Source organism: Seriola aureovittata, chromosome 2, assembly GCF_021018895.1.
Source record: "Seriola aureovittata isolate HTS-2021-v1 ecotype China chromosome 2, ASM2101889v1, whole genome shotgun sequence".
In the NCBI taxonomy this organism is placed as follows: Eukaryota; Metazoa; Chordata; class Actinopteri; order Carangiformes; family Carangidae; genus Seriola; species Seriola aureovittata.
Window position 1 is genome coordinate 6,187,445 of NC_079365.1, and position 27,065 is coordinate 6,214,509.

The 27,065-nt window shown below is 39.8% G+C and overlaps 3 protein-coding genes across 3 annotated transcripts; 2 read left to right on the forward strand and 1 right to left on the reverse strand.

Moving 5' to 3' along the window:
* Positions 1-5,808: 5,808 nt before the first annotated feature.
* On the forward strand, positions 5,809-7,852 carry prok2 (prokineticin 2). Its single transcript, XM_056404415.1, has 3 exons — positions 5,809-5,938; positions 7,217-7,342; positions 7,677-7,852. The coding sequence occupies exons 1-3, from the start codon at positions 5,867-5,869 to the stop codon at positions 7,800-7,802; spliced, it is 324 nt and encodes a 107-aa protein (XP_056260390.1). The 5' UTR covers positions 5,809-5,866; the 3' UTR covers positions 7,803-7,852.
* A 3,749-nt stretch (positions 7,853-11,601) lies between these two features.
* gpr27 (G protein-coupled receptor 27) lies at positions 11,602-15,270 on the reverse strand. Its single transcript, XM_056401641.1, has one exon. It carries the CDS (start codon positions 13,795-13,797, stop codon positions 12,682-12,684), a length of 1,116 nt encoding a protein of 371 aa, XP_056257616.1. The 5' UTR covers positions 13,798-15,270; the 3' UTR covers positions 11,602-12,681.
* A 1,568-nt stretch (positions 15,271-16,838) lies between these two features.
* Positions 16,839-22,987, forward strand: LOC130185274 (eukaryotic translation initiation factor 4E type 3-like). Its single transcript, XM_056401651.1, has 7 exons — positions 16,839-17,152; positions 18,562-18,634; positions 19,904-19,998; positions 20,461-20,521; positions 20,622-20,688; positions 20,792-20,947; positions 21,492-22,987. The coding sequence occupies exons 1-7, from the start codon at positions 16,968-16,970 to the stop codon at positions 21,536-21,538; spliced, it is 684 nt and encodes a 227-aa protein (XP_056257626.1). The 5' UTR covers positions 16,839-16,967; the 3' UTR covers positions 21,539-22,987.
* The last annotated feature ends 4,078 nt before the right edge of the window (positions 22,988-27,065 follow it).

Here is a 27,065-nt window from a genome sequence, read left to right on the forward strand (position 1 = left end):
TCCAGTACATGGACATGAATATGAGAAGAGGTGTATGTAATGTACAGTATATGCCTATATAATGTACATGTATGTGCAAACACAGCCATTGTTAACTTATGCCCTAAATGAATAAATGTAGACATTTTGTGACATTTTTATTTTTAATTTATTTTCAATTTTTTTATTTTAAGCTTTAGTGTGTCCAAGGAAAATAGCCTACCATGTTTAATCATTTATGTGTGATTAAAAAATATATGATACTTTAGTTTGCTGTAGAACTAATCAGTACCGGTGATGAATAAAATAAATTTAAAGAAAATCATTATTTCAAGTTGAATTAAATCATCATAGAGATTGACGTTGCATATTCAAAAAAGCAAATGCAAAACAAAATAAAACAAGAGAAATGTGCTGGTTAGGGCAAAGCCTATGTGGTATGCACTCTTATCAGGTGAGCCACGGAGATATTATGTTCACAAGGCCAATACTGTGTTTTGTGAGGTCATCTTGACCTTTGACCCTAGATGTTTTACATGTAGTTTTCATGAGAGCGCTGGCTTATCTCATGCTTGTAGTATTATCTCCAGACAGTTGCAAGAGCTCATCCAAAGTTCATACTTAACCTACTTAAAAAGTGTTTACTACTGTAAGTGCACTACACAAAGTATTTCTTAGTTGGGGGTTAGTTGTTGCTTAATATTTACACCCAATAACTTCTAGGTGTAACTGTCATGTAGCGAACCAAATCAACTGACGAAGATATCATTAGCTTGCTACTATATGATTTGTTGAGAGCGCAGGGTAGAAGAAATATGAAAAATGGTCAACAAATGTAACTAGCTCTGACTCCAGTCTCACTGCTACGACCAAGATAATCTTGAGCTCCAGTGAATTAGCACAATTTCTATGTGATTTGGAGAGCTAGAAGCTGCTTCAATGCCTCATCCACTACAGCATACACAAGCCTCTATAAAGAAGGCGAAGGGTGATTTTAATGTAAAGGTGTGATGGAATTCGTAGGTGATATACAAGTGTGGGCTATTGTGACTGAAGGAATGGAAATTATTGTTCGAGTTCATCAGTAGGCATGAGGTGTGAATGGCTGTGAGAGGTAGTCTTTGTGGGAGGAAAGCACGAAAGCAAGGACATCTCCAAGAGGGAAGTAGCTTTGACCTCGCGAAGACAGATGGAAGACAGCTGTGTATTTTTAAATATGATGGGATGCAAATGACAGCGATTGAGCTCAGATTTATTCCATTTCGTAGATGCCACGAGTCCATCTCAATGAAACTGAAGTGGTGCTAATGTTAACACAAAGCAATGAGAAGCAACCATCTGTAATGAGGTGACAGTCTTCCTCCACATGTGGCAACAACCCTTTAGGCATTCAAGATAATTAGACAGGATTAGTGACCAATGAGGTGAAACGCAGAATGTCACTGTGATTTACACACCAAATTTCTTGCAAAACAACATTAAACTTCACCACCTTCAATGAGTGATTCAGAATAATTTCCCCAGGTTTCGCAGCTGTTCTCCTGCCCTTCAGTTTATGTACATCCAGTCCCGAGCTGTTATTTCGACAGCCAAGGACACAATTTTTGCTCTGCCAGTATGCTACTGTATGAAAGACTAATAAGTGGGGAGCAAGGCATTGCAGACTCTGGGCTGCTTTGAAAGAATGTTAGTTTTCCACAAAGATTGTGTGTGTGTGGTATGACTGTGCTACTTCTGAAGGAAAAAGAATTTATAATCTATAATTCATCACTGTGTCTCACCTTACACATCCTTGGGGTGTGTTTTTCTATCATTTTTCTCCTTTATATATGACACTGTGCAGTAAGAGTTCATATACTAAAAAAGAGGCAGACAACACGTTCACCCATACTCCTCCCTAATCTCTTCTCTGGGATTCTCCCAGCAGGTGGGGGGCCAGGCATTACCCAGATTCAGCCAACCTGAGGGTCAAAATAGAGAGAGAGAGAGAAATAAAGGTCAGATTATGTGCGAGGAAGGAATACTGGCATGTCCTGTGGCACAAAATAAGGGAGGAGGCCTGCTGGGAGCATGGTGCATCAACAGCGGCAACATTATGTCATCCAAGGGTCTGATCCTCTGATGACATGCACTGGCAGAAAGAATCTGATGTTCGCAGCAACCCCATAATCTAGCGGCATGTGTCCCTCTCACATGTTTATGGACGTGGAGCAAATGAGATTGGAGATGGTAGAGGAGAGGAGGACAGAATCAGAAGATGATTGAATTTGACGGCAGCTCTGGCTATTCTGCAGTCTGTGAAATCCAACATGTCTGTACATTTCCAGTGGTAAACACTACATGGTTTATCCCTCAGAACACTGCTGGGCCAGCAGCCCAGAGAAATGTACTTCATGCCTCTCTTTCTTCATTAGAACATAACCATTAGTGTCAAAACACACACTGCCAAAAGAGGGGGTCCTGGAAGCCAGTAATCTCTGTCGACACGCTGAGGAGCTGAAGATATCAAGCCTATCTGTCAAGTTGCCAAACACTCTTGTCTCGATGCCTCTTCAAGTCCCTCAACGCCCCCACGTCCATAAAGATCATAAAACATAACAAAGGAAGCACCGCTGCTGCCCTCCTTTTTTCATTACTTAAAGTCTAATTTGGCATTGTCCAAATGACACACATGAAAGAGTGACCTCTTCCCGGAAACTACTCAGAAGTGTCATTTTTTTTACAGTTCACTACGGGAATTCTAAGACTTTACTTAGTAGTTTTGGTCCTCATGATTTACCAGGTAAACATAAGATGTGGGTGCAGTGAGCATGGAGATGATAAAAATGTTTTTGGTGATTAATTAACACTGAATTAGTTAGGATAGTTAGAGAAGCATATGAGAAAATGGCATCTAAAAAAAAGGCAAATGATTCATTAACATGCAAATGCTCCTCAAAGCTAGAAAACGATAGCTCTTTGCAACGGCTGTGTGTGCTTAAATAGCTCTCCTAACTCCTTCATCACCTGTTCTTGAAATTGCATTTTCAGAAATGTTTCCTTCCTTCCTTCCTTCCTTCCTTCCTTCCTTCCTTCCTGTGTTTAAAGGATAAAGACCTCCGTCCAGGGATTGGTCTGTGCCATCCACTCAAGACTTTACAATGCACTCTGATGAACAATGTGTAGTAATGAGAGCTGCACCTTCAGCTCATGCATGCCAAGTCATTAAATATTTTTCCACTGGAACAGCAATATAATGGTGGTTTACTCAGCTCAGTAAAATACTGTTGATTGGGGTGCATGGGTGACTCACCTCAAAGTCGACCTGTGTCCTTTGCTGCATGTCATCCCCTGTCTCTCTCTCACTGTAACTTTAAGAATAAAGGCAAAAATAACCTTAAAATATTGTTGATTATTATACTATCTTAGTAAAAAGTACTATAGTACACTATTTATGAGGTAGTGGTTTCAATGGTATCTCTGCCACCACGGATAGAGCACATTCAGGTTTTTTGTTTTATTTGGTGGGGCTTTTCTATGTCTTTATTAGAGTAGCAGCGAGAGAGAGACAGGAAAGTCTGGGATGAGAGGGAGAGGATGAAATGCAGCAAAGGGCCGTGGGTCAGATTCGAACCCAGGCCGCTGCGGTAAGGACCAAGTCCTAATCTACCAGGTGAGCCACCGAGGCGCCCCGAGCACATTCAAGTTTAAGCATATACCATCATTGTTCCTTGATAATGTTGACTACTCAGTAACACTGATGGGAATTCAATATACTTCAGAATAATTAATGAATTTCAGGCAAATTTCAATCTGGATTCAAACCAGGCCAGGAAGCATATTTTATCACAAGTAAATGTAATGTCACTTAATGTTAAGTGCATACAGCAAAAAGTATAGGCTTCCTGAGCAGCCACACTCGTATGCAGAGTAAAAACCCAGCTATGATAGAGAGGACGTAGAAGGCTCAGTCTCTCCTGGAAGAATTCATAGTGTTTCATTCACTTTGAATTAAAAATGCCACAAATAGCTGTGTAGCAAATGACAAAAGAGAGTTAGAGAAAGAAATACAATGCCTGACTCCTCTCCTGACCAATCACAGTGTGAAGTGGGTGTTGAAAAGGTGTGTGTGTGCGTTTTCTGTTTTATGTGTTAAATACAAAAGAAGACGTGTGGGTGTGGATGATTTAGAGTTGTGTAAAATTTGAAGGAGCTGACTGTAACGCATTACTTTTGTTGATGAGTAGCTGGAAAATAATGTTATTGCTTTTTCAATTAGTAACTGTTTACAGTTAACAGGTTACTTTGCTGAGTGTCCGCCTCTGTTCAGTCTCCTGTGTTTAGAAATTTAACTGGCTGAGTGTGGATGTACTCTCAAATGCACCCCAAGCTTATCCACTTTAAATCTGTGTCTTTCATTGCTTCATTCATTCAATTGTATTTCTGGTCCCTTGTGTTTGAGACATTGTTGCTATTCTAATAAAGTTACCTTGCCTTGCACTTGCTTTGCATTTTTCAGTATAATGTTTGAGATGAAACAGGGCAGTTATGGGTCACTGTTGCATGCTGGACTGTTGTCTCCCTGTTTGACTAAGTCATCAGTGTCACTCTGCTGAGCTGTGAAGGAGCCAGGTTTAGCTCAGAAGTGTTGATTGGCCATGTCAGTCATGTCAGTCATGTCAGTCAGCTGTAGAAGAGGTGCCACAACATGTGACTTCCGTGTGATATCACTGCTTTGTCGACCACGGCTCTACGGGTTGCTCACTTCATTTGTTTGCGACAGTCTTCCATGTCAGGTTTTAAACTTTTCTGTTGCCACTTATCATCCTCCAAACATCTGACATTATGAAATCTGACGGAAGAAAAACGCACAGATGTGGCTGTTTGAAAAGCTGTACATCAGAGGATCATTTTCATTGTTACATTTCAGTTCATTCAATGATATAAAAATGATCAAATCTGTCAAATTCTCATATTTGAGAAGTCTTCAAATATTTATTCTTTCCTTGCTAATTAAGAATTGATTATTAAAATTGTTGTTGACATATCATTTTCTGACAATCTGTAAATCAATTAGTCAATTAAATGTTAATTTTGAAATCACAACACTGGAGAGATCGCCACAGGAACTTTACTCATCCTGATACTTTTTATTATTGGATTGTAGTGAACATTGGTAAACTATAAAGCTTTCATTCAGCCATACAGAAGGTCAGGGTGAGTATGTCAAGTTGAAGCATCAACATTACACTATCTAATATGTGGATATAGGCTCATAGTTTATCAGTAAAGACAGTGAAAACGTCAGACCTAGATGTTCTTCGTGCTGGGTGTTAGAGGACGTTTGTCACTGCCAATGAGAACAGGCAAAATACACGGTGTAAGATAATAAGTGGCCTTATTTATTTTCAGGAGCACAGTGGCCTCAGAAATTCAAAGATGTGTGAAAGGATATATTCATACCTGTGGCCTTGGGGTCTGAAAGGGTCAGAGAAAAAAGCCTTAAGGAATACAACAGGAGGATATTGTGAATATGCTCACACACACTGACCAGCTTTAGTGTAAAATAAGCTTTTTGTGTTTTGGCATGAAATGAAAACATGAATTCACAGTGGACAGCAATGACGAGGCAGGGGGTATTGTCATGTTAAAGTTTACCTTCGTCTTGGCTTTTTTTTTTTCTTTCTTTTTTTTTGAAGCCTCTGCAAGGCGATGTTGGTGTGAATGAGTCACAGAGTTCCTGAATGGCGGGCTGGGTTTATAAACCTCCGCCAGCCCTCAACACATGAGTTTGGAGGCCACTAGTCTCTGCGGTCTGTTACTTGTGCTCATGCAGCAAGGTCCGTCAGCCTCAGCATCCTTACTGTTCACCCTGGAGGGCACGGGAGCACAAAGACAGCTCTTTATCATGAGGTCCTTCTTCTTACTGCTCTTCTCCCTGTTGTTGGTGTCCCGAGGTTCTTCAGCCGTCATCACAGGGGTAAGTGCGAGCAAACAGGTAGATACCTGACAGGGAGAGGGGAAGCTCTTGGCTTACATGCAGAACAAGCACTTGCTTTTTCAGAAAAGAAATTGTTGCCTGGTGTGCACTGATTAATATTTTCCTTAGTCTTAACGGCAAGTATTCAGCATAAGTTATGAAGAATGTAGTCATTTTGCAACTCTGCAACACTAAAGAAACAAAAATTGAATAATATTTTGTGTGCCTGTCAGGTCTTATTTATGCTTAGACCAAAGCCTCATTTTAACATTCATTACGATATAAATCTGTTTTTAATAGTGCAAAATTATTCCCCAAATAATCATATAAAGTATTTCAATTTTACATTGCTTTGCAGGTTCAGCTCAGGAAAATAGGAAATGACCTTGTGCTGAATATGCATCATTATACAATATAATGTAGAACTATTTTCTTTTGAGAGTTTAAAAAAAGAAAAAGAAGCCACACAGACATTGTGTTTTGGGCTTTTCTGTGATTCTTAAAGCATGAAGAACTATTTGAATGAAAAATGGAAATAGTGCAGCATCTATTGTGCATCTATCAGTTCAGTATCAATCAGGATTTATGAGTGTACTTCACATCACTGCAGTAACCTGCTAATAAAACACCCATCCCTGTCACAACAACCCTCGCACACTGTGTTGCTGATGTGAGGTGAGAGAGGAGCATGCAGCCATAAGAATGATTTTCATCCGCGTCTGTCACATGAAATCACTCGTGCTCCTCTTCATCATGTTTCCCTCCATCTCATCTAAAGTGAGAGCTGTCACTCGGATTCTCATTCCAACACTCAGAACAATAAATCACCGCCGATCCTGACGTGTGTTTGTTGAGGTATATGATGTGACTAATGGCGTCATAACACAACCATTAGTATTATAATCTCTTAAGGTAACGCCACTTTGCCACAAGTGTGTTGCACTTCTGCTGCTAATACAGTTCTCACCTATCTAAAAGCTCATTATCACACAAGCTGCCTTTTCCTGTTAACATAAAAATGATTACATAATCTGCTTAATTATATTATATAACTGACATGTGTGCCTTATATAATTACATACATAATTACTGCTTTGATTCGACAGCACCAGTGACAGCTACATTTTACTTTATAAAAAATTTCAAACCGAAAAATTTAATTGGTCGCATATATTTAAAGCACAGTAGCTGGAAATTGTTATTATGAGACGATTTAAATGTTTAAATTGTATGTGTGTGTGTGTGTGTGTGTGTGTGTGTGTGTGTGTGTGTGTGTAGGCCTGTGAGAAGGACTCGCAGTGTGGAGGAGGGATGTGTTGTGCAGTGAGTTTGTGGATACGCAGCCTGCGTATGTGCACGCCCATGGGACAGGAAGGAGACGACTGTCACCCCATGAGTCACAAGGTAAGATTTTCTCCTGCAGTCTGACCTCTCTGCTCTCCAGTCTCGCCTGTGATGCCTCACATAACCATCGATTTGTCTCCATGGTGGTGATGATGCAGGTCATATCTTGAATGAGCTGATCCTTTGCAGCAGAGAGTTTTCTGTTAATGAGGTTTTGTAAAGCTAAAACTGAGGTAGTCAGTTGTGATCACTTCTAAAGCACCTAGACCCTCTCCTTTCCCACGTCACACAGGAGACAGTTAATAAGAACTCCTCTGTCTTGTGTCTCCGTCCATTATACCTGATGAACATGAAGCATATCTCGTATCAGAAGTGTCTCCCTTTCTGCTGCCAGGTTCCTTTCTTTGGGAAAAGACTCCACCACACTTGCCCCTGTCTGCCCAACCTGTCGTGTATCATCATAGAAGAGGGCAGATCCAAATGTCTGTCACCATACAAGTATCCAGACTTCTACCTCTGAGGACCAACACAGCAGTTTGCTAACTGCACTGTAACTAGTTTTATCTGCCTTTAAACGCCTGTTTCCACTTTTTAATTTATTTTGAATAAAGAGATATATTTAATAATGTGTCATCATTTTGATTCAACTTAATTAAACTGTAGATTTAAAGGAAAATCTGAGTTTGGCCATCAGGTGGGGAAAGACGACTGCACCCTGCTGTTCGTGACGCTAGTTGAGTGCTGCAACGGAGCCACTTTACAAGCTTGAATGGTTATTTCATTTACCTTTGCATAATGAATCTACATTTATGTCCTTAGATTCATATATATTTGCTTTGTTTGTTTCAGACATTGCACTTTAAAAATAGATATTCTGTACTCTGTTAAAAACAGATACCTCACAGTGAATGATAAACCAAAGAGCACAGAGGAAAAACACTATTTTAAAGTGGCTCATAATGAATCATTTCTCTGAATGGTTAGATTTTATTCAATATTATTATTTATACATTGTTTGATTTTTGAGTGCAATCAGAATATAAATGGAAAAAGCCTTTTCCTCATCCAGCATCTCATTTGTAGCCATTAAGAATAATCATAACTCTACATCCTCTGTGTAACACTGGCTCACATAGTGATCTGCACGTAGAGTTTCTGGTGAGCTTTCAGCTGCCCTCTAGGGAAACATGAGTAGAAACACACATTATTTCACCGGTCGTAAAATGTACTAATTGGGTTATAATTTCATTATCCACTCATAACCAAAAAGCAGATATGACAGTATTTTTTCATCCTCAATTGCTTGCATCCCCAGAGTACAAAAAGCAAAACTTTGAGAGCATTTTATGTAGTGTTAAAAGACGAGAGGAAACGAGTCTACTATCAAATTCACCTTGGCAGCCAGTCTTCACAACACCAGGAAACAGTAAGACAGCGTGGAAATTGTTCACTGTCAGAATGTGATTCGCTGCATTCGTTCAAGCCTCAAAGCTACAAATACATTTATCCAATTTATAAAGCAACGGCTCACATCAATCTTACACTTAGGTAATGGATATCAGTCTTCAGTGGCTGGAGACATGATACATAGAAGCGTATATAGAAATACAAAGGGAACATATATGCACCGGTAACATCTTAATGACTTCAGACAATTAGTTCTAATTTACAATAGCAGTGTAACAACATGCAACTTATGAAGTAAGACTATTAAAAATGAATGATCGTGTCAACTACTAACCTGATTAGAGCTGAAGCAAGAAGTCAATTCATTGATAAGTTAATTAACAGGAAATTGGACATTGGATTCATTGTTACACCTGGTTCCAGCTTCCTAAAGGTGAGACTTTGCTGATTTTCTTAGTGTCGTTTGATGGAAAACTGGAAATCTACTGCGCCACAGTAACTAAGCAAACTCAATCTGTTGCTGAGGAAAGTGCGATACAGTCAAAAGCTCCAGAACAAGAAAGTATGTGGACCTTCGGTTGTAATTGTTTTGTTGTTGAGATTGTTCTTTGGACTGTTGGTCGGACAAAGCAAGCAATTTGAAGAAATCACTGCGATGTACATTTTTTCACATTTTGTTGACATTTTATAGATCAAACGATTAAACATATAATCAAGAAAACTAATCATCAGTTTCATCAGTGATGAGTTGCAATTAGACGAGTTGGATAGATATGATATCATACTAGAGCTCTGCTTGAGATTACATGAAGATAACACACCTGAAGCTCCAACTGAACTGTCAGCAGTTAGAGTTGTATTGTGGGTAATATAGGCACTTTGAAAAGGAAGAAGAATGTATGGAATAAAAATCATTTCTGTTGTGTTACGTTTGTCCATCATGAGTACAAAAATGTTAAAGGAGTGCAACACTTAATGGATGGAGATCTCTCTAAATATCATCATTTCCTATTCCAACAGCTCAGAATTTTTGGATAACTATCCCAGTCTATTTCTGACTGTCCAAACTGTATTTTAAGGAAAACCCAATGAGGAGGACCAAGGTTGTCATTGTAGCTCAGTGGACTGAGGGAAAGGTCACTGTGAGAGCCAGCAGTGAAATCCCAGCAATAAGAATCCCATTTCCCCAGCATCACCCAGCATCACAGCGAGAGCCTGCATGCCCTGAAGACAACACGATGTACCAAAAATACCCGACCTGCATCTGCATCCGCATTGCACGAGAGCACGTGCAGGTGAGCATCCTCCCGCAGCCGAGGAGCCACAGCAAATTACACTGCGAGACCTCGGCGCGCTGGTAACAGAGCGCAGCCAGCTGTCAGGAACAAGCAGGCGTGTTTTGATGCTAATGGTTATGGATGCACCGAGGGCAGACAGTGTGCTGAGGAGCTCGGGGTTGTGCGGCAGATCAGAGTGACGGAGAGGGCCCGAGCTCAGAAACACCTCGCTAAGTCACAATGATTTAAGTGTGTACTGAGGGAAGTGCTCAGTCTTTAAAAGGTGCAGTTTGGTGTACTCGAGGTCATTGTCAATGAATGCAGCAGCAACTGGCTGCATCAGTAACCTGCTACTGGTCTCAGGAGGGAGGAGGGGACTGGAGTTTGAGGGAGTCTGATTAAAAAGCAGGTTGCACAGAAACAGCCTATTGGAACAAATATATAAATAAAGTAAAAACCACACCTTTAATCTTGATTCTAGGCAGACACGGATGACTCACCCGGGAAATTTGTTATGTGCATGGTGCTGGCCTCACATTGACAACATGACATGACGCTGATATATTGTGTTTCCACGAGCTGTAATTAGCTTGACAGCAGAAGATTTTTCAGGGATATGAAACGTTTGTGATGAATGTCAGGTTTGGCGTCAGGCTGTCAGAATCAAAGAGCAAATGTGTCTTCTCAGATTCTCAATTTTATCCATCTGTTCACCAACACAGATACAAGGCGCAGGGCCATAAGCAGGGTTTCAAAATACAGTTATGAGTCCAAGTCCCCCAATGTGTCCACAGTCTGTGAGAAGTTCATATTTTTTAAGCGGTTTATAGCTAATTCGTTATCTAACTTTATTCCCCAACATGAAAGTCTAAATGCTGTTTCAAGGCCTTTTTCACGGTGCATGAATAAAGATTTGTTGGGTAAATAACAAATGTCTTTTAATGTATTTGTTAATTCAAAAATAGTGAAACTTAAATATATTAAGTATAAAAATACTGGAATCAACCTAAAATATACCAAACACATGCATATTTAATCATATGTAAGGTTATTAAAGGGACACCAATTTGACACATTCAGTACAGTTTACTGATGATTTTATCTCAGCTTGGGCTTGAGACTTTAAACTTTTAACAGAAAGCCTGAATTTCTAACTGGAGGGTTTGAAAGAAGTGCGGATTTCAGAGGAAACTTTCATGGTGTCTGCTGCTTTAATATTGACCATTCTTTTTTGAAGTTGTCCCTTGTTATGGAAGTGCATTTCTAAATCTCTTGAGTGCCCCTTTAAAACCCCTATAAACTCTCAGAATAAATACCAAGAAAGTGAGCTCTGTGTCCTTGTAGCTACGGGCCTGACAAGGGGGGAATGCACTTTATAAACACTAAGGTACCAATGTCTGTTGCAGGGTGCAGCTCTCACTTTTTCTCAACTGGAAAATCTTTAAACATGTTTCTTGTCCTCACCATTTAAAATCCACAGCTGAACGCAACACGCTCACACCTATCCTCAGGGGGCTGTCAGGCACCAGGAAACATGAGAAATCACTGACCAGCATGCTGACAAAACAATATAGATACCCAAGAGTGGCATAACCTGGGATGCATTCAAGAGCAGAGCCAAATCAAGTGAAGATATCTTATTAAAAACAGATGATAGAGTCCAAAACAACTTATCATCCATTTCTCATTTATTTTCTAAGAAATACAAACAATGCAAACATCCTTTCCAAAGCACCAAATTTTTAACATTTTTCCCAATGTCCATATTTGTAGAAAAATGAGACCTGTTATCTATGTAGCCTGCAGGGAATGTGAATCGACCTATTTCTCAACACAACTGACCCATAACGGTGAGTAAGAATTAGCAAAATACCTTTAAAGTGGGTTTTAATACTTTGTTCAACACAAAGAATTTGAAGAGATTATGAAACATACAACATAGCTGGTATAAAAATAAAAAAAAAAGCATGAGGAAAGAGGGAATGGGGCTTTACAGTATTTACAAATCTGACATTGTCCTAATTAAAAATATATGAGATCTGTATCTCATTTTTGGAACTGAAATGATTTGTAACCGAGTATGTCGCAGATGTCAAAGACACGGACTCCAACCAACTGATGAAATAATTCTGTTGTGTTTCGGTCATCAGTTCTGCAGAAGGCAAACAACCTCAAGACAGGTGTATTGTAGTATAATTTCAAAATATACAAACAAATAGCCAAAATGACATTCATGTACAATATAGTAGTGGACCAAAATAGTTTGATATACAGCCTATATAGGGAAAAAGTCTCCAAACATAGGACATAGCATGACACATTTGTTTGTCATGTGGGCTATATCCTATATTTGGACTGAATGTCACCTAAAGTACATGCAGAGGTGTAAATCAAAACGTGGCTTAATCATGATGCCCAGTTGGTGAGGCAGTCAACCTCAAACACATCATATAAAAGCATCACATTATGCTTCTGTGCCTTCATATGCCTCATAGCTTTTATCAGTCTGATTCTGATAAGCAAAATATAGTAAGAAATTAACACCATAGTGTTTTTAATCAGATTTAAATAGTAAACTCTTTGCCACAAATAAAACATGTGGGTAAACTGAACTGAAGTGGGCTCAGCCTCCACAAAATCCCGTTTTGGGGACCAGTCTACATTCTGGGGAAAGATACAAATGTGTCTTTGGCAGTATCCGGGGGCCGGTGCGGTTCAGATGACACAGTATGGCTCCATGGGTGTCTGTGTGCCCAGGCAGCAGGGGAAACACGCTCTGAGCCGCATCCGGAGCTCCTTGTTGAACAGGAAGCTGATGATGGGGTTCGCTCCCGCCTGGGCGAAGCTCATCCACACCGCAGCGGTCAGGTAGAGCTGCGGGACCGAAGCCGCCCGCACAAATATTCTCAGGTAGCAGGCGCTTATATAGGGAGCCCACAGGATGAGGAAGGTCAGTGTGATCATGTAGTACATCTTCCCGATGCGCTTCTCCATCTTAAACTCGTCCAGCACCAGCAGCCTCCTGTTGCCGGGGTGGGAAGCTTGCCTGATGCCGACCAGCGTCGGCGGGGTGGGTCCGCGGCCGAAGCCGGCGATCCAGTTGGCGGCGGCCTGCCCGGTGGCTCCGGGGCCGTGAAAGGTCCAGTTCTGGCTGATGGCCGGGACCAGCTGGGCCGGTTTCATTTTACGGTGATCGTAGACGAAGCACAGCATCTTTATGTAAACCACATGGGTCGTGCCCACGATGACGGCCAGCATCAGCATGAAGCCCAGAGTGTCGTTCGCCTTCACGTAGCGGTGCTCGAAGATGCACTGCTCCTCCTCACGGATGAACTTGTAGGTGCCAACGTCGAAGACCGGGGGGAAAGCCATGGCCACGGAGAGAGTCCACACCATGCAGATCACCGCCACGCACGTACACAGATTCATCCGCTTGGAGTAAAACCTGTGGTGGGCGATCGCCATGTACCGGGTGACGCTGACGCAGAAGAGCAGGAAGGCGACGTGGAAGCAGAAGAGCACCGACATGAAGGCGACGATCTTGCAGCTGAGCGCGCTGTACGGCCAAGAGGAGCCGCCGCTGATCGACGCCATCACGAAGGGGAAACATACGGCAGAGCGGACCACGTCTGCCAGGCACAGGTCCAGGAGGAAATAGTAAGGAGCCTTGTGCAGCGAGCTGTCCTTCAGCAGCAGCAGCGACAGCGACGCGTTGCCCAGCAGACTGATGCCCATGATTAGACCCAGGGAGGCCAGCTTGACCGCAGAGGCCATGGACGCATAGTTGTGGAAGGACGGGCTGCTCTCCCCAAACTCACTTGTGTTTGCCATCTATGCAGCCGAGGTAGCGTGTATTCCCACATCAATTCACCGACGAACGGTAGTATCCTGCCAGGGCTGAATGGAAATAAACCATCATCACGATCCACTGCCCCTTTGAACAGAAAAAAAAACAGTCAGGAATAAATTCCACTCAGAAGCATCCGTTCAACGTCGGATCACATCCATCCCGATGTGCACTGATCCCCACCAAAAAAACCAAACACAAATCATTCACTATTTCTTCTTTTTCTTCTTATCCTTCATCTCACAAGTGTCCGGCACAGAAAGCATCCCTGTCTGTTGACCCAGCCTCTGCTGAACAGAGACAACCAGGTTTGGGTTCACACACCATCTCGGAAGGCATCCGTTCAGCAGACGAGCGGCTCAGAAAACACATCTCAATTTCCACTGATGGCGGAGGTTTCCCGTTCGTCTCGAGGAATAAAAAAGCAGGCGGTGTGGAGCGGAAGCATGGCGCAATTACTCACCCGCAGCCTCAGCCGCGACAGCTACAATATTAGTTCTATGGCTGCGTAGCCTGCAAAAGCAAACATGTTAGTAAGAAGCCGATGGGGAGGTCGGAAGCTCGCAGGGGTGGAAGCGACCGCACGGGTCTATCACACAGCTACAGCAGCGTCTCGTCTATGCGACGCACGTCCGCTTGCATGTAGTGAGTGAGCAGGCCTGGGATCAGTCAGCAGCCTCATCTGCCGGTCCCTGTCTATTGAAATGTATAGGAAATCTGTCTCCCTTCACTATTGAGATGCAAATGTTGACGGATTGACAGAGATGCCCTCTAACACTTGACAACATTAAACGCTACACCATCCAAGTTACAGCAGCTTATAAAAACAAGTTTGATCAGAAAGATATCACAGAAATAGGAGTATGAAATGCCACAAGTGTTCATTGTTAATTAATGTCAATTTGTTGTCTTTATTATTCCAAGAAAAAAATTAAAACACAATATTCATACAGAGAAGAGGACATACTATGTTAACATCTCTTTAATGAGATCAATTCATTTTATGTAAGAGATTTAAGAGCCAACAGTGTGGGTTCAGATAAGGTAGCGGGTTGCATAATACAACAGCAGTGTGCAGAGTGGTTTCTAAGAAGAATCAGCAGAGGCAAAGTGGTTCTGACAAAGGAGGTTAAAGATGATGCCTTTACAGAAATGTCAGTGGGTTTGACAAGTGTCTTGAGAACAGCTGAAGACAGAGGGTTCCCTGTTGTCTCTGAAAGCATTGCCTGACTCCAACACGACTCTGAGGATAAATTAAATTCAGTCTCAAATAGTCGAGAACATGTTATATTAATATGTTAAAGATCTCTTGCTCTCAGCAGGACTTTGAATTACAGTTGACATCATGTGACAAGGCTGCTGCTGCTGCTGCTGCAGTGATTCACCAGCACCCCCTGCAGTCTGCTCCATGCAGCATCCAGAGCATGAGAAATCAGACACATAAGCCTTCACAGCTGTCTCACAGACAAATATTGGCCTTGTTGGGAGAATTAATGTGCGTATTGGGAACAAAAACGAAACCACAACTGACCAGAACCAAGGTCCAAGTTGGTTGGGTTTGGCATTGAGGTTAGACGTGTATGCTTTTGGAGTCCTATGGTCTAATTTCTTCAATGTGAAACCATAATTGTTATCTTTGGCTTTTTTTAAAACAGGATCTTGGATGATGAACATCTGAGATCAGCTGATATTTAGTTTGAGCTTTTTTAAATTATGTATTATTAGTGAGCTTTGAAATCTCACTTCCTGCTTGCTTGATGCCCAAAGAACAAATAATATAACACTTTGGCAAAATAAAATATCTACTCACTAATATGGAATTTTATAATCAGAACATTCACATTTCTTTAAATTTGAGTCTGTACATTAATAGGCCCATTAATGCTTGATCATTTCCCTACACATAGACAGATCTCTCTGTGTAGGGGGCTTCACCAACAACTTTTGTTGGAGCTTGCAAAGTACTCAAACCAAGTGCCCTAAAACAGGCAACCAGACTGAAGATAGTGTAATAAGATGATGCCTCACTCGGGAGAAAAACGTGTACATTTCCTGGTCTGCACAAATGGTAATCACCAATTGCTTCACTCCACATTCACCATCCCACAAAATGTCTATACTAGGTCAGGTCTGAGAGAAAACACACATTAAATGTACTATAATGTACTGTATACAATCTGAAGAAGCTGCTCCACATGTTAAGCAGAGACATTCCTCCAAGGATTGCATTCTAGCAGAGCAGAACTTTCTCTTTGTTGATGATAAAAGACACAGTTGCATTAAAATCCACAAAGACTTAATCAATTGTCAATGTCTGTGGAAACCAGGACTAGGTCGATTTTTCATTCAATTGTGCCCTGGTAAATAAATTGTTGCAGCCGTGTTATGCTATTATTTAATATCTGTGAATAAAAAAATCTGGAATAATCAAAACAGAAAAGAAATCTAAAAAAATAATTGTGGGACAGATATAACAATAAATTCTAAACACATAGGGGTCTGTATGAAATTGCCTCATTGGTTGGAGCTGGCCCTTGACACCCATTGTATATACACATATACACACACACACACACACACTATAAAACACTGAAAAGAAAAAAAACTTGCTTCTGGAGGTAATGTTCAATACTGAAATAACATTAAGAATAATGACTACAAAATAATTCAGAATTAACTTTATTGGTCAAGTATGTTCAGCACAGCACGGATATATTATGCATTAATACAGCAATTTTTTGTTACTTATTGGTCCATACAGATATGTGATAAGGAAAACATCAGCTGATATCACTGTCTGGTCAATTTGTGGACAAAATTTAAAAGCTACCACCATCAACTGCTTGTGTGGTTCTTTTTTAGTCTGGTAGTTTGACATAATTAATCATGTTTACAGTTCAGTATACTTTCATGATGCCTGATGGCTGGTTTGTGATCTGCTACGCGAAAACCAAGCAGAGTGATACTCCACCTTCCTTTCCTGCTCTCTGGAATGGACCAACTACGACGTATCTGCCTGGTGACGCAGAGACGTCACCAGTCGGTAGGCGGAAAAGCGGTGTGTTTCTGTATCTGGAGATAAAGCCAAACCGGGTGTATTTTTTTGGAGGTTCATACAGGGACCATATAAAGGTTTAGCTTTGTGCCTGCTGAAATGGCGGTTCCAGCGGGTCAGACAGGTCTACAGATGGACAGAGGCGCCCTGAGCGGCCAGACAGCTTCCTCTGAAAGCAACATTGACATCGACGAGAAAGAGTTGGAAAATATCACAAAGAAACACCGAGAAGACGATACGACAACGCTGCCTCTGCACTCACCTTGGACGTTTTGGCTGGACAGGTAAACTATTTCCTTTCTTTCATGTTGTCGTTGAGTTTAGAGCCCGGGGACGAGCAGGACTGAGGGAGGAAAAATATAATTCAAGGCCACAGTTCTCCGCAGGCCTCCAGGAGCAAATGTAGCGGGAGAATGTTTGCGTTTAACATGACCTCCTTTTTTCTCTTTTTTTTACATTACCGTGTCTGACACCACAGAAAAGTTATAATTCTCACGGCTCTGCTGTTATTCAAGGTAATGACTCCTAAGCAAAAAGGTGGGCATGTTTGCCGTGTCCTTTGTTTTGATATCAAACATTCTAGTGAAATTACTGAAGCTCTGTTTCTCTGCAGGGGAGCCGAGAGGCTTTGGGTGAAATCGAGACGGTATTCATTTTGTAAAAAGTAGCACAGTCAAAGAACACAGGCTTCACTTTTGCACGTCAGTCTGTCATGCATCGTATCCTTGCTTGGGACACTTGTTTATCAAAATAAGAATGCATGATGCTAAGTGTCTTTTAGACATTACATTAAAATACACCCTGAATGTCTTCTTCTTTTTTGAGATCACAGGGCTGTTGTTTGTCATGTACTCTTTGTTAATTGTTTTATAGGTTGCCATGGAGCAAAGGTTTCTGAAGGTTGGATGACTGAGGTTTCATTTGATTGATAGATAGATAGATAGATAGATAGATAGATAGATACTTTATTTATTCCCATGGGGAAATTCTTGTATCTTTGTCATCTTTTATGTATTTGAAAGGAGTGTTATATTAATAAAATAACCTCCCAGACCACAGACCCTATCGAGACTGAAAAAATAATGGTCAATTAACTGATTAACTGAATAACTAATCTGCAACAATGTATTGATGATTACAGCTGTTTTATATTTGGGTTTAGGACAATTGGTCTGACATAAGACATTTTAAGACTTGTGATAGCCATTTCCTGCTATTTCTGACATTAAATATGCTAAACAAACAGTTAATGATATAATGATAATATGATAATGATAATAAATGAAGAATAATCAACAGTTAAATCAATAATTAAAGCTATATATATATATATATATGTATATATATATATGCAGCATATAATCTATATAGGCATGCAGATAGACTACATGAGTAATCAGAGGTATGGATTTTACTAAACCTCCCTCCCTCTCAGAGGAAAACTCTGGTCCAAAATTATTCAGTAGTGCAAGTGTTGTAGATTAAATTTTAAATACATAATCAGTCATCAATATAAACTCAATGATCCACACGGACAGAGTGAAAACATGCTTTTAGAAATTTATTATAAAATCAAAAACTTAATGTGTGTGTGTGTGTGTGTGTGTGAGAGAGAGAGAGAGAGAGCAGCACTCATTGTCAGCTCGTATCATCATCTTCTGTTGGCTGAGACAGTTTTCACTTGTTCTTCCAGGTCATTACCGGGCACGACGGCTGCAGAATGTGAATCCAATCTGAAGAAGATCTACACGGTGCAAACTGTTCAGGTGAGATTTATTGTCAGCTTAAAGAGCTTCATCATCTTAAGAGCAAAGAGATCAAGTGCATGACTTGGCTAAGAGTCAGATTCACTTGAGCAGAGCTTCATTGATGCCAGGGAATAAGCAGCTCATTGGCACTTAAAGCAACAGTAGGTGCAAATTATGGGAAAAAAATATCAAACCATTTTCTCATGGAACATGTGTGTGTAGTGCACAGTTTATTGCAGCCATATTACATCAGATTTTTCTAGTGAAATTCTGCTGATTGAGTGATCTGTATGTTACAGTGCATACATTACTGCCTTTTGATGTGACGCTCTGATGATTTGTGTAAAGGAAAGTAAAGAGAAAGTTCCTGTAATGTTTTCATGGGGACTTTCAGCTTGTAAACTAAACAGAAGTTTGTCCCATCAAATTCCAAAACAAAAGGATTGAACCCTGCTTTCTGACAATTAATTGACAGATGTTTTAATATAAAAATGGACACAATACAACACCCAAAATAGTTCTAGGAAAACTCCTGTTTATTTTTCAGGCTGTTATTTAAATTTACATTGTCAGTGTTTCTGAAATTAGAACAAATAAACACTTGGAGATTTAAAAATTTAAAGGGTTATCTAATTTTCATGTTGAACTAAATTTAATCCCAATGTTTTAATCATTCAGCAGCTGAACACACTTGTACAATGGAAATATTGTTCAGAAAGTTTGCCCCAAACACTGTTGCAGAAGTTCCCACTAATGTCTTGCTCTTGTAGTTTGCTTTGCTTTCACCTTCTTTCCAGTTCATCCCAAACCAGCTCCATGGTTTTGAGTCTGGTGCTGGTCTTGTTGGTCTGGTGTTTCCCTTAAGCTAGTGTAATACTTTGTGCACTGTGTGAGTACACAAGGGTCCGCGTGATGTACATTTTGTCATCAGGGAGTATGCGAGGCTCTCTGCAGACGTCCCTGCAAACTCCAATTTGTTGTGTCCACACGGCCAATACAAGGGAGTCCACAAGCGAGTGTAATTGAGGCCTTATATAGTTTGACCACCAGAGAGCACCGACAGGTTGATATTGCAAATGTAAAATGTCCTTCTCAGTATCTATCTTGGTGGAAAAAAAGCCAAACTAAGGAATTCATATCAAGATTGTTTACACTATGTGTTTTATTTAATGGCTGCTATCAGAGCTTTCTAATTTTTCCTAAATATCGACGTCAGCCTCAGCCTCAGAAAGGATTTCTTAGTTAGACAATAGTCAGCATTACGTGTGTGTTTCTTTTTGTTTGCAGATGTTCTGGAGTGTTTACAACAACATCCCTCCGGTCACAGCCCTGCCTTTGAGATGTAGCTATCATTTAATGCGTGGAGAGCGGAGGCCACTGTGGTGAGTCTGCTGTTATTGTAAATATTATGATTATTGTCCTTATCACCTTCTTGAACAGAGGGCATATTATAACTGTAGATCAGGCTGTTACTGCTATGAAACAACCTGTTAAAATAAAGATTTTCCTCCAGCTTCACTGGACATGGATGACTGATAATGTAACAATTACAATACAACAAAGGGATAAAATATATTTATTTCAGTGTGTAATAAAAGCTTGAATTGTTACATTGTCGTATGTTGGAATCATCATAACAGGACATTTAGTTAAAAATGTTGCATAATATTTGATGACCCATTTATTCATATGATGTTGTTACTGTCCAATAGTTTATTATAATTACAACAATTCAGATGGACATTTTTGTATTTTGACATCTTTTTACACTATCCAATAATTTCTCTGTTAACGGATTCCTCTTCACAGTATCTAAATTTTTTAAAAATCTTTAACTCTCCCAGGGAAGAAGAAAGCAATGCAAAAGGAGGAGTATGGAAGATGAAAATACCAAAAGAAAGCACTGTAGGTGTTGTGCTTTGTTTTGCTTCTTTATGCATTAAAGTATCACATAATAATAGAAATTTCTGAATTACTAATCCCCTTTTCTTTGTACGTGTTTCAGTCTGCAGTTTGGAAAGAGTTGTTACTTGCTACTATTGGGGAGCAGTTTGCAGATTACTGTTCCTCAGGTACAGTCCTTTGCTTTTTCCAAATATAGCTATTCAATTGATGTAAAATATATCTACTGTTAACATTGGTGCTGTGTTTTTTTTTTCTCCTTTTGTTTCCCAGATGATGAGGTTGTTGGTGTCAGTGTTAGTGTTCGAGATCGGGAGGATGTTGTACAGGTCTGGAATAAAGATGCATCTCTTGCTAACGAAGCAAATATCTTGGGAAAAGTCTATGAGCTGCTCCCGTGCATATCTTTTAAAGCTGTTTTTTATAAGTGTAAGTATGCCTATTTTTCCACACTTTCATTTATTGTACCTTTTTATTAAAAAAGTTTTAACTTTGCAGATGCTTCATCAGAAACTTGCTTATCATACAAGTGAGACTGTAGGAACAGATTGAACAATGCAAATTTGGAGGACACAGTTCCAGCCAGAGCATGTTGAGAGAGTGCCAGAGGAGGATTGGAGGAGTGTATGTGGCTGTAGGCTAATCAGGGCTTTATTGATGTTGCAGAAAAGACAAAAACCCAATATTCCTTCATACTTGCTTCACATAACATAGTCACACACAGTAGGCCAGTCTTGTCACTACTTGCTAAATATTTGGTACCAAAATAACAAACTGTGGTGTTTATCTTGTGTTTGGTTTAAAGAATTAGGCTCAACTTGTACTTTGTAGCAGCCTGAGACTGTTGAAAGATTTTTTTCAATTCAAAATTGAAGAAATTCTTTCTGTGATCAAGCGAGTCTAAACTGTCTAACTGTGTCCTGAATGACCCTGAATGATTTATACTCATCGTCAATCACTTTGACTCTTCCAGCTCACATGGAACATCATGCCTTTGAGGGAGGACGCTCAAGACATTAGATTGTAATGCACTTTTTTTTAACCTTAACTCTATACCTGCCTTGACGTAAAAGCTCTGTCCACAACCTAATCAAGGATATTATTTTGCATTCAACAAGAAAATGTTATCAATATATTTTTATAGCTTTTAATGACTGATGCCTTGTTTCATTTTGATGTGGGTCCTTAAGCTCGAATGCATATATCCAGCATACATCTCATCCTGAGTTTGTTAGTTCATGTTGGTTTTGACTTCCTCCTGTACTGAACTGCACTGTCACAGTCCTGTACTCTGCACAGGTTATGGACCTCACAATTAATTCTTGGTATAGAGGTAGCAGATACATAATCTAGTATGTTTTAACTGTTCGATATGGTAGATATCTCAGCATCATGTTTTGATTAAGTCAGCTAATTCAGTGCCAAAGCACCTTTCTGCCATTTGAAGAAGTTTGTATCCTAATGTCAAAAGTGTTTTTATTCAGCAGGGGTTTTCCACTTCTGAGGATGGAGTGAATGTCCCATTCAGTTTTGTGAATTTGTACATCAAACTTAAATCAGGGTAACACTTGGAAATATTGCAAACGACTACCTATTCCAGTCACAGTGTCCATCAGTTCTAAAGCCATCATCTGGAATCAGAACATATTCCAGCACAGATATGGCCCTAAGAAACTTTAGATCTGGTTTCTAAGATGTTTTAAAGGGCAAAATCCATCCTGAAAGGTGCCTCTTTGAATGTTCCCAGCCACCCCACAGTTGACATTTCTTTCAATACACATGTTGAAAGCAGACCCTCTGCTCTCCAAGATGGAGTCACGGACTGTTTGGTGTATTACTCTGAAGAGATACTGCACATTTTTGTGCTCAAATAGTGGTGCTCCATATTACTTGTCTGTACTTGTTTCACCTACCAATAAATCAAGTTTGCTTATTGGACTGTGTTCGTACAACCACAACACACTGAGAAAAATGTAGCAGCGTAATGTTATTAACGGAAGTAACACTGGGTCATGCTTCCCTTATTTAGCATTTATATGTAGATGCATTATGTCCAATAATATAACAGAAAGAGACAGTCAAATAAGACAGATGTGGCAAGTTTCAATAATCACTGAGTCAGTAGACTGATTCTTCATAGAACCATAATATACACTGACTTCAACTATTTGATCATAATAGAGAAACTAGAAACATTTTTCTATCCTTTCCAAATCTATTTTTTTCTGAGACTTCATCAAAAGGTCACATTCACTAACACAGTTAGCACTTCCACTACACAATTTCTATTACTCTTGTTTTATTGCAGTGTAGGCTACCGTAAACTGAATGCTTCTGGCATTATTGTATCTCACACCACTTTTATAGTTCAACTTTGGACTGGTTGATAAAGTTATTCATAAGAGGTCCTTGTAAACATTTTTTGCAGTGACATGGACAAAGTAAATAAAATGGAAAAGAACATTCTTATCTGTGTGTCTTCTTCTGCAAAATGCAATCATCAACAACAAATATCTGTTACAGGGCAGTGTAGTGTATGTGTTAATACCTCAGTGTTTCAGCATCTTCAACTTAAGCCAAGCCATTTTGTGCTGATTCATTCCAGTTGCACATTACACCCTTTGTGCTGTGTCAGTGTAATCAATGTGTAAGGCAAGACAGGAAATACCTCTCAAAGGAAAACTGTAAAGGTTAGGAAAACTGCAGCAATGGCTCTCCAACTGAAGTAAGACATATTTTGTCAGTGTGACAAAGTGAGTTTCCAGACCTCTAAAACTCACAGTTTTGTGTAAGTTTTTGATTTGTCTCACTTTGTTAATAGGTCTTTTTTACAACAGACATTTTGACTTGTAGGAGGAAAAGCAAAGGTGTTACTAATAACATTAACAGTGACTCCATTCTACAAGTCCCACTAAGCAGTAATCCAGCATGCATAATATCAGGACCCTGCAGCTGAAGCAAAATATAATTCTACGATAATTAATGTTTTTTTACACCTGTAATTTTCCTGCTGTTTAAAGCTGCATTATTGTTGCATTTTTGGCAACTTGGATACAGCACAACAAGCTGTGAAAAGTGTTGTCATCACCTTACAAAGTTAGCATGGCTAATATGTAACATGTTAGCATTTGTCTTTTTGCACATCCAGCAGACATGGAGCAAAATTTATTTACACTAGTGTTTCTGGCCACCAGATAAAAGTAAGTCCATATTCCCTGTTTTTTCTCTACTATGTAATGTCTGGTTCGTTAGCTGATAAATTCCCCTCTATGATTAGGCTAATTGCTAACTTTGTTAGCTGGTGCTCGATAGCTACTGGGTTTATCAGAGCTTTTTGCTGAAAACAGTTGCTGCTGCCTCTGGAAACAAAGTTCACCAGAGCAGAGAAGTTATGCATAATTGGGGGCATGGCTGCTTCAAGTGTCAGGTGGGTGGCCCTACAGTTGGCTTGCTGCTCGTCGTCACCTTAGCTACTTCTAGCTACTGACCAAGACCTCTCGGCAGCTTCTGTGGTGTTGGTGTCTGTGTCTGTTTGTGCTCCTGTATATTGAGGTGAGTGAAATTGTACTATATTAGTACCAATTACCAGGTATTGCTGTCAGTGCTCACCATACCTTGCTTGTTAGCTTAGCTCCCTAACTAGCTAATTAGCCAGCAAATGAATTAGCCTTGGGTTAGATGTTCGAACAAAGACACCCAGCTGTGGTAATGATACTAACAGGACCATGTACTTGTCACAGTTTTTGAACCTACCTGCACCGAAGTCTCGGCTCCACACACGCCCCACCTCTTCTTCCCATTTTTGGATTACCTGGGAGTTACCTGCCAAGGTGGTGGCAGCGGAGCAGCCCACTCTGAGTTTCAAAACCTGCTATTCAGAAGCCTCTGGGTGAAGGTAAGGAGGCTATGTCCATACAGTCTATGGTTGCGATCATAAAACCAAAACAACTGACTGAAAGATACTATAACACTCTGTAGATAGATGTGGGCTTTATGGGTATTTGTAACAAGCAGTGCTTTTCATATTGCACATTATAGAAATATGATCTATAGTTAGCTCCTGTGAACATTTGGAAATGTGGTTTTAATCAGATCACTAATGAGTCAGTATTGTAAAAACCCACCCAAGTAGTCTCAACAGTGGTTTCTCATGTTTAAAGTTTCTCGTTGTAAATTCTCTACCCCCTTTAGTCAGCCTAGAATCACAGGATTCAAATGTTTTCACAGTAAATCTGACATAAACAAAACCAAACCAGACTTAAATCCAAACCACATAAAATAAGTTGTTTTGATCTCTTAACATGTCTGACAACCAAATACACAAGAGTTGACGTGAATGTCTCCTGTGCAGAGGCTGAGGGTGAGCAATTACATGAACAGCTTGCTTAGGTTTTAGAGTGCCTCTGTGTCCCCTGGGGTTATAAAATGCATTCAGAGGGCTTGTCAGTAATTTAGAAAAGCAGTGCAGAGTGCATCTAGCTCTGCTCTGCTCCGATGATGCCTACACGGGGCTTTACATTCACAACAAATTGAAATTGCAAAGAAAAAAAAAAAATGCTGTTATCGACCAGCACACTCACCATGTTAAAAACTTGATTGTATCCAGAGTCAAACATTATAAGGATTCACCAGCCAGGAGCTTGTGCAGTTCAGAAACATTGCTCTAATGATCAGAGGGAGGAAGAATAGCTGACTCTCCTCGCAGCAGCTACAAAGGAAAGCTTCTTGATCTTGGGTGAAATGCTCCCGTTCCTTTTTGATTTGCACTGATACACACATTGTTAAAGCCATGGTGTCTCATTTAAAAATCAACACAACATTTAGACCTTGGACCTCAGTTAAAACCTAGCTGTCAATTATGTTATGTTATGAAACTATAATAGTTGTTATTTCTGCTACAATCTAACTCTGCCATAATTCATTATCTGTGAGAATTGTATTAATGCCAAAAACAAAAGCTGTTTTGAGTTTATCACCTGCATTGTTATAAAATGAGGTAAGTGTTATGGCTTTACACTACACTCTGCAAATACTAAAAAGATGATGCTGGTCAAAGCTTGATGTTATTAGTTCTCATCATGGTAACAGTGACCTCATACCGAGTTGTTATGACCACTTGCATTAAAAAAGCTGACAGCTGATTTTCCTGGCTCATGTTTGTATGCGTTTGGTCCTGTGACAAATTTGCAGTTACTATTGAAACTGTTTTAATAATTAATGTTAAAATTGACAACACAATGTACACAAACACATTAAGGATGGCATACACACCACTGTGTATGGTGGTATCCTACACAAGTGGTTGGTCATACCTACATTAACTCAAAATTATTTTTTCCCCTGTTTTTCTTTATGTCTGCACAAAGCTGTGGTAAAAAGGTACCAAGCGTGTATCTATGTGGGTATGATTATATACTTTGCATCTTAAGTTATGAGTGAGGTTACACAGGAGCTTAGCTTTTCTAATGTGCCTGATAAAATTCAATAGCGGTGTAAAACATCTCACACATCAAAGCAAGAGAAAGGTTATTCTACTGGAAAATGGACCCAGCACATTTGGATCATTCCAAAAAATTCCAAACAAATGCAAAAGAAAAATATTTTTCAACTAAACAACATGTAACAATGCAATCAACATTTCAGTGTTGTCTTGGACCTATTTCCCTATTTACCACTAAGTAATGATACAAATTTTCACTTGCATACTTAAACAGTGTCATGCATCATGTATAATATAGTTTCGTTTATTGTAGTTACATAATATTTTGCATGTTGAACTGCTGGTGCATGGTGTCTGATACAGTGGACAAATAGTTAACATGTTCAACATGGCACTGAAAAAAAACAACAACATCTAGGCATAATTTGTATTGAAGTATTAAACTGAAAGAACGAGACATTTATTATGTTTTTAGGTTTAACCACCGAAAAACATGTTTGTACTCTATGAAACATGAATGTTTGGCTCATACATTTGGAATAAAAAAGCTTGGTGCAATCCTTTAATCTCAAGAACATCCTTTTAATGTTGTACACTGTAACTATGATTTTTTTTTTTAAGATTTAATATTTATTTATGTCTGTTACCTGAAAACAGAAGAATGCTATATCAATTACCCAGGTATATTTACAAAGCTAGAATGCAGCACAAGGTATCACAATCTCTACTTTCTCTTCTTCTTTCACTCATTTAACGGTTCTTTACTGGTCATTATCTGTATAGCTTCTTCATAAGTCCCTTTCCTTTCATTACTTGTTGAATGCTACAGCCCCCAGCAGCAAGGGAAAAACACTGTATGAAAGCCATCCGTCCCCCTTTGGAAATCAAGAGGAGCTCCTATTCATTTGCTTAATTACCTAATTAACAGAAAGCTAATTACTTTGTTGTGTGCACGGGTACGTGTGGAGAGGCCGTTACGTAACTGATAGTGATCCTCAATTAATTTGCAACTACACTCCATCAAGTCAGGGCCTTAATCCACACGACACATCACCAGCGTGACACCGACAGAACAGGATAATCAATTCAGACACAGACACATGGCTG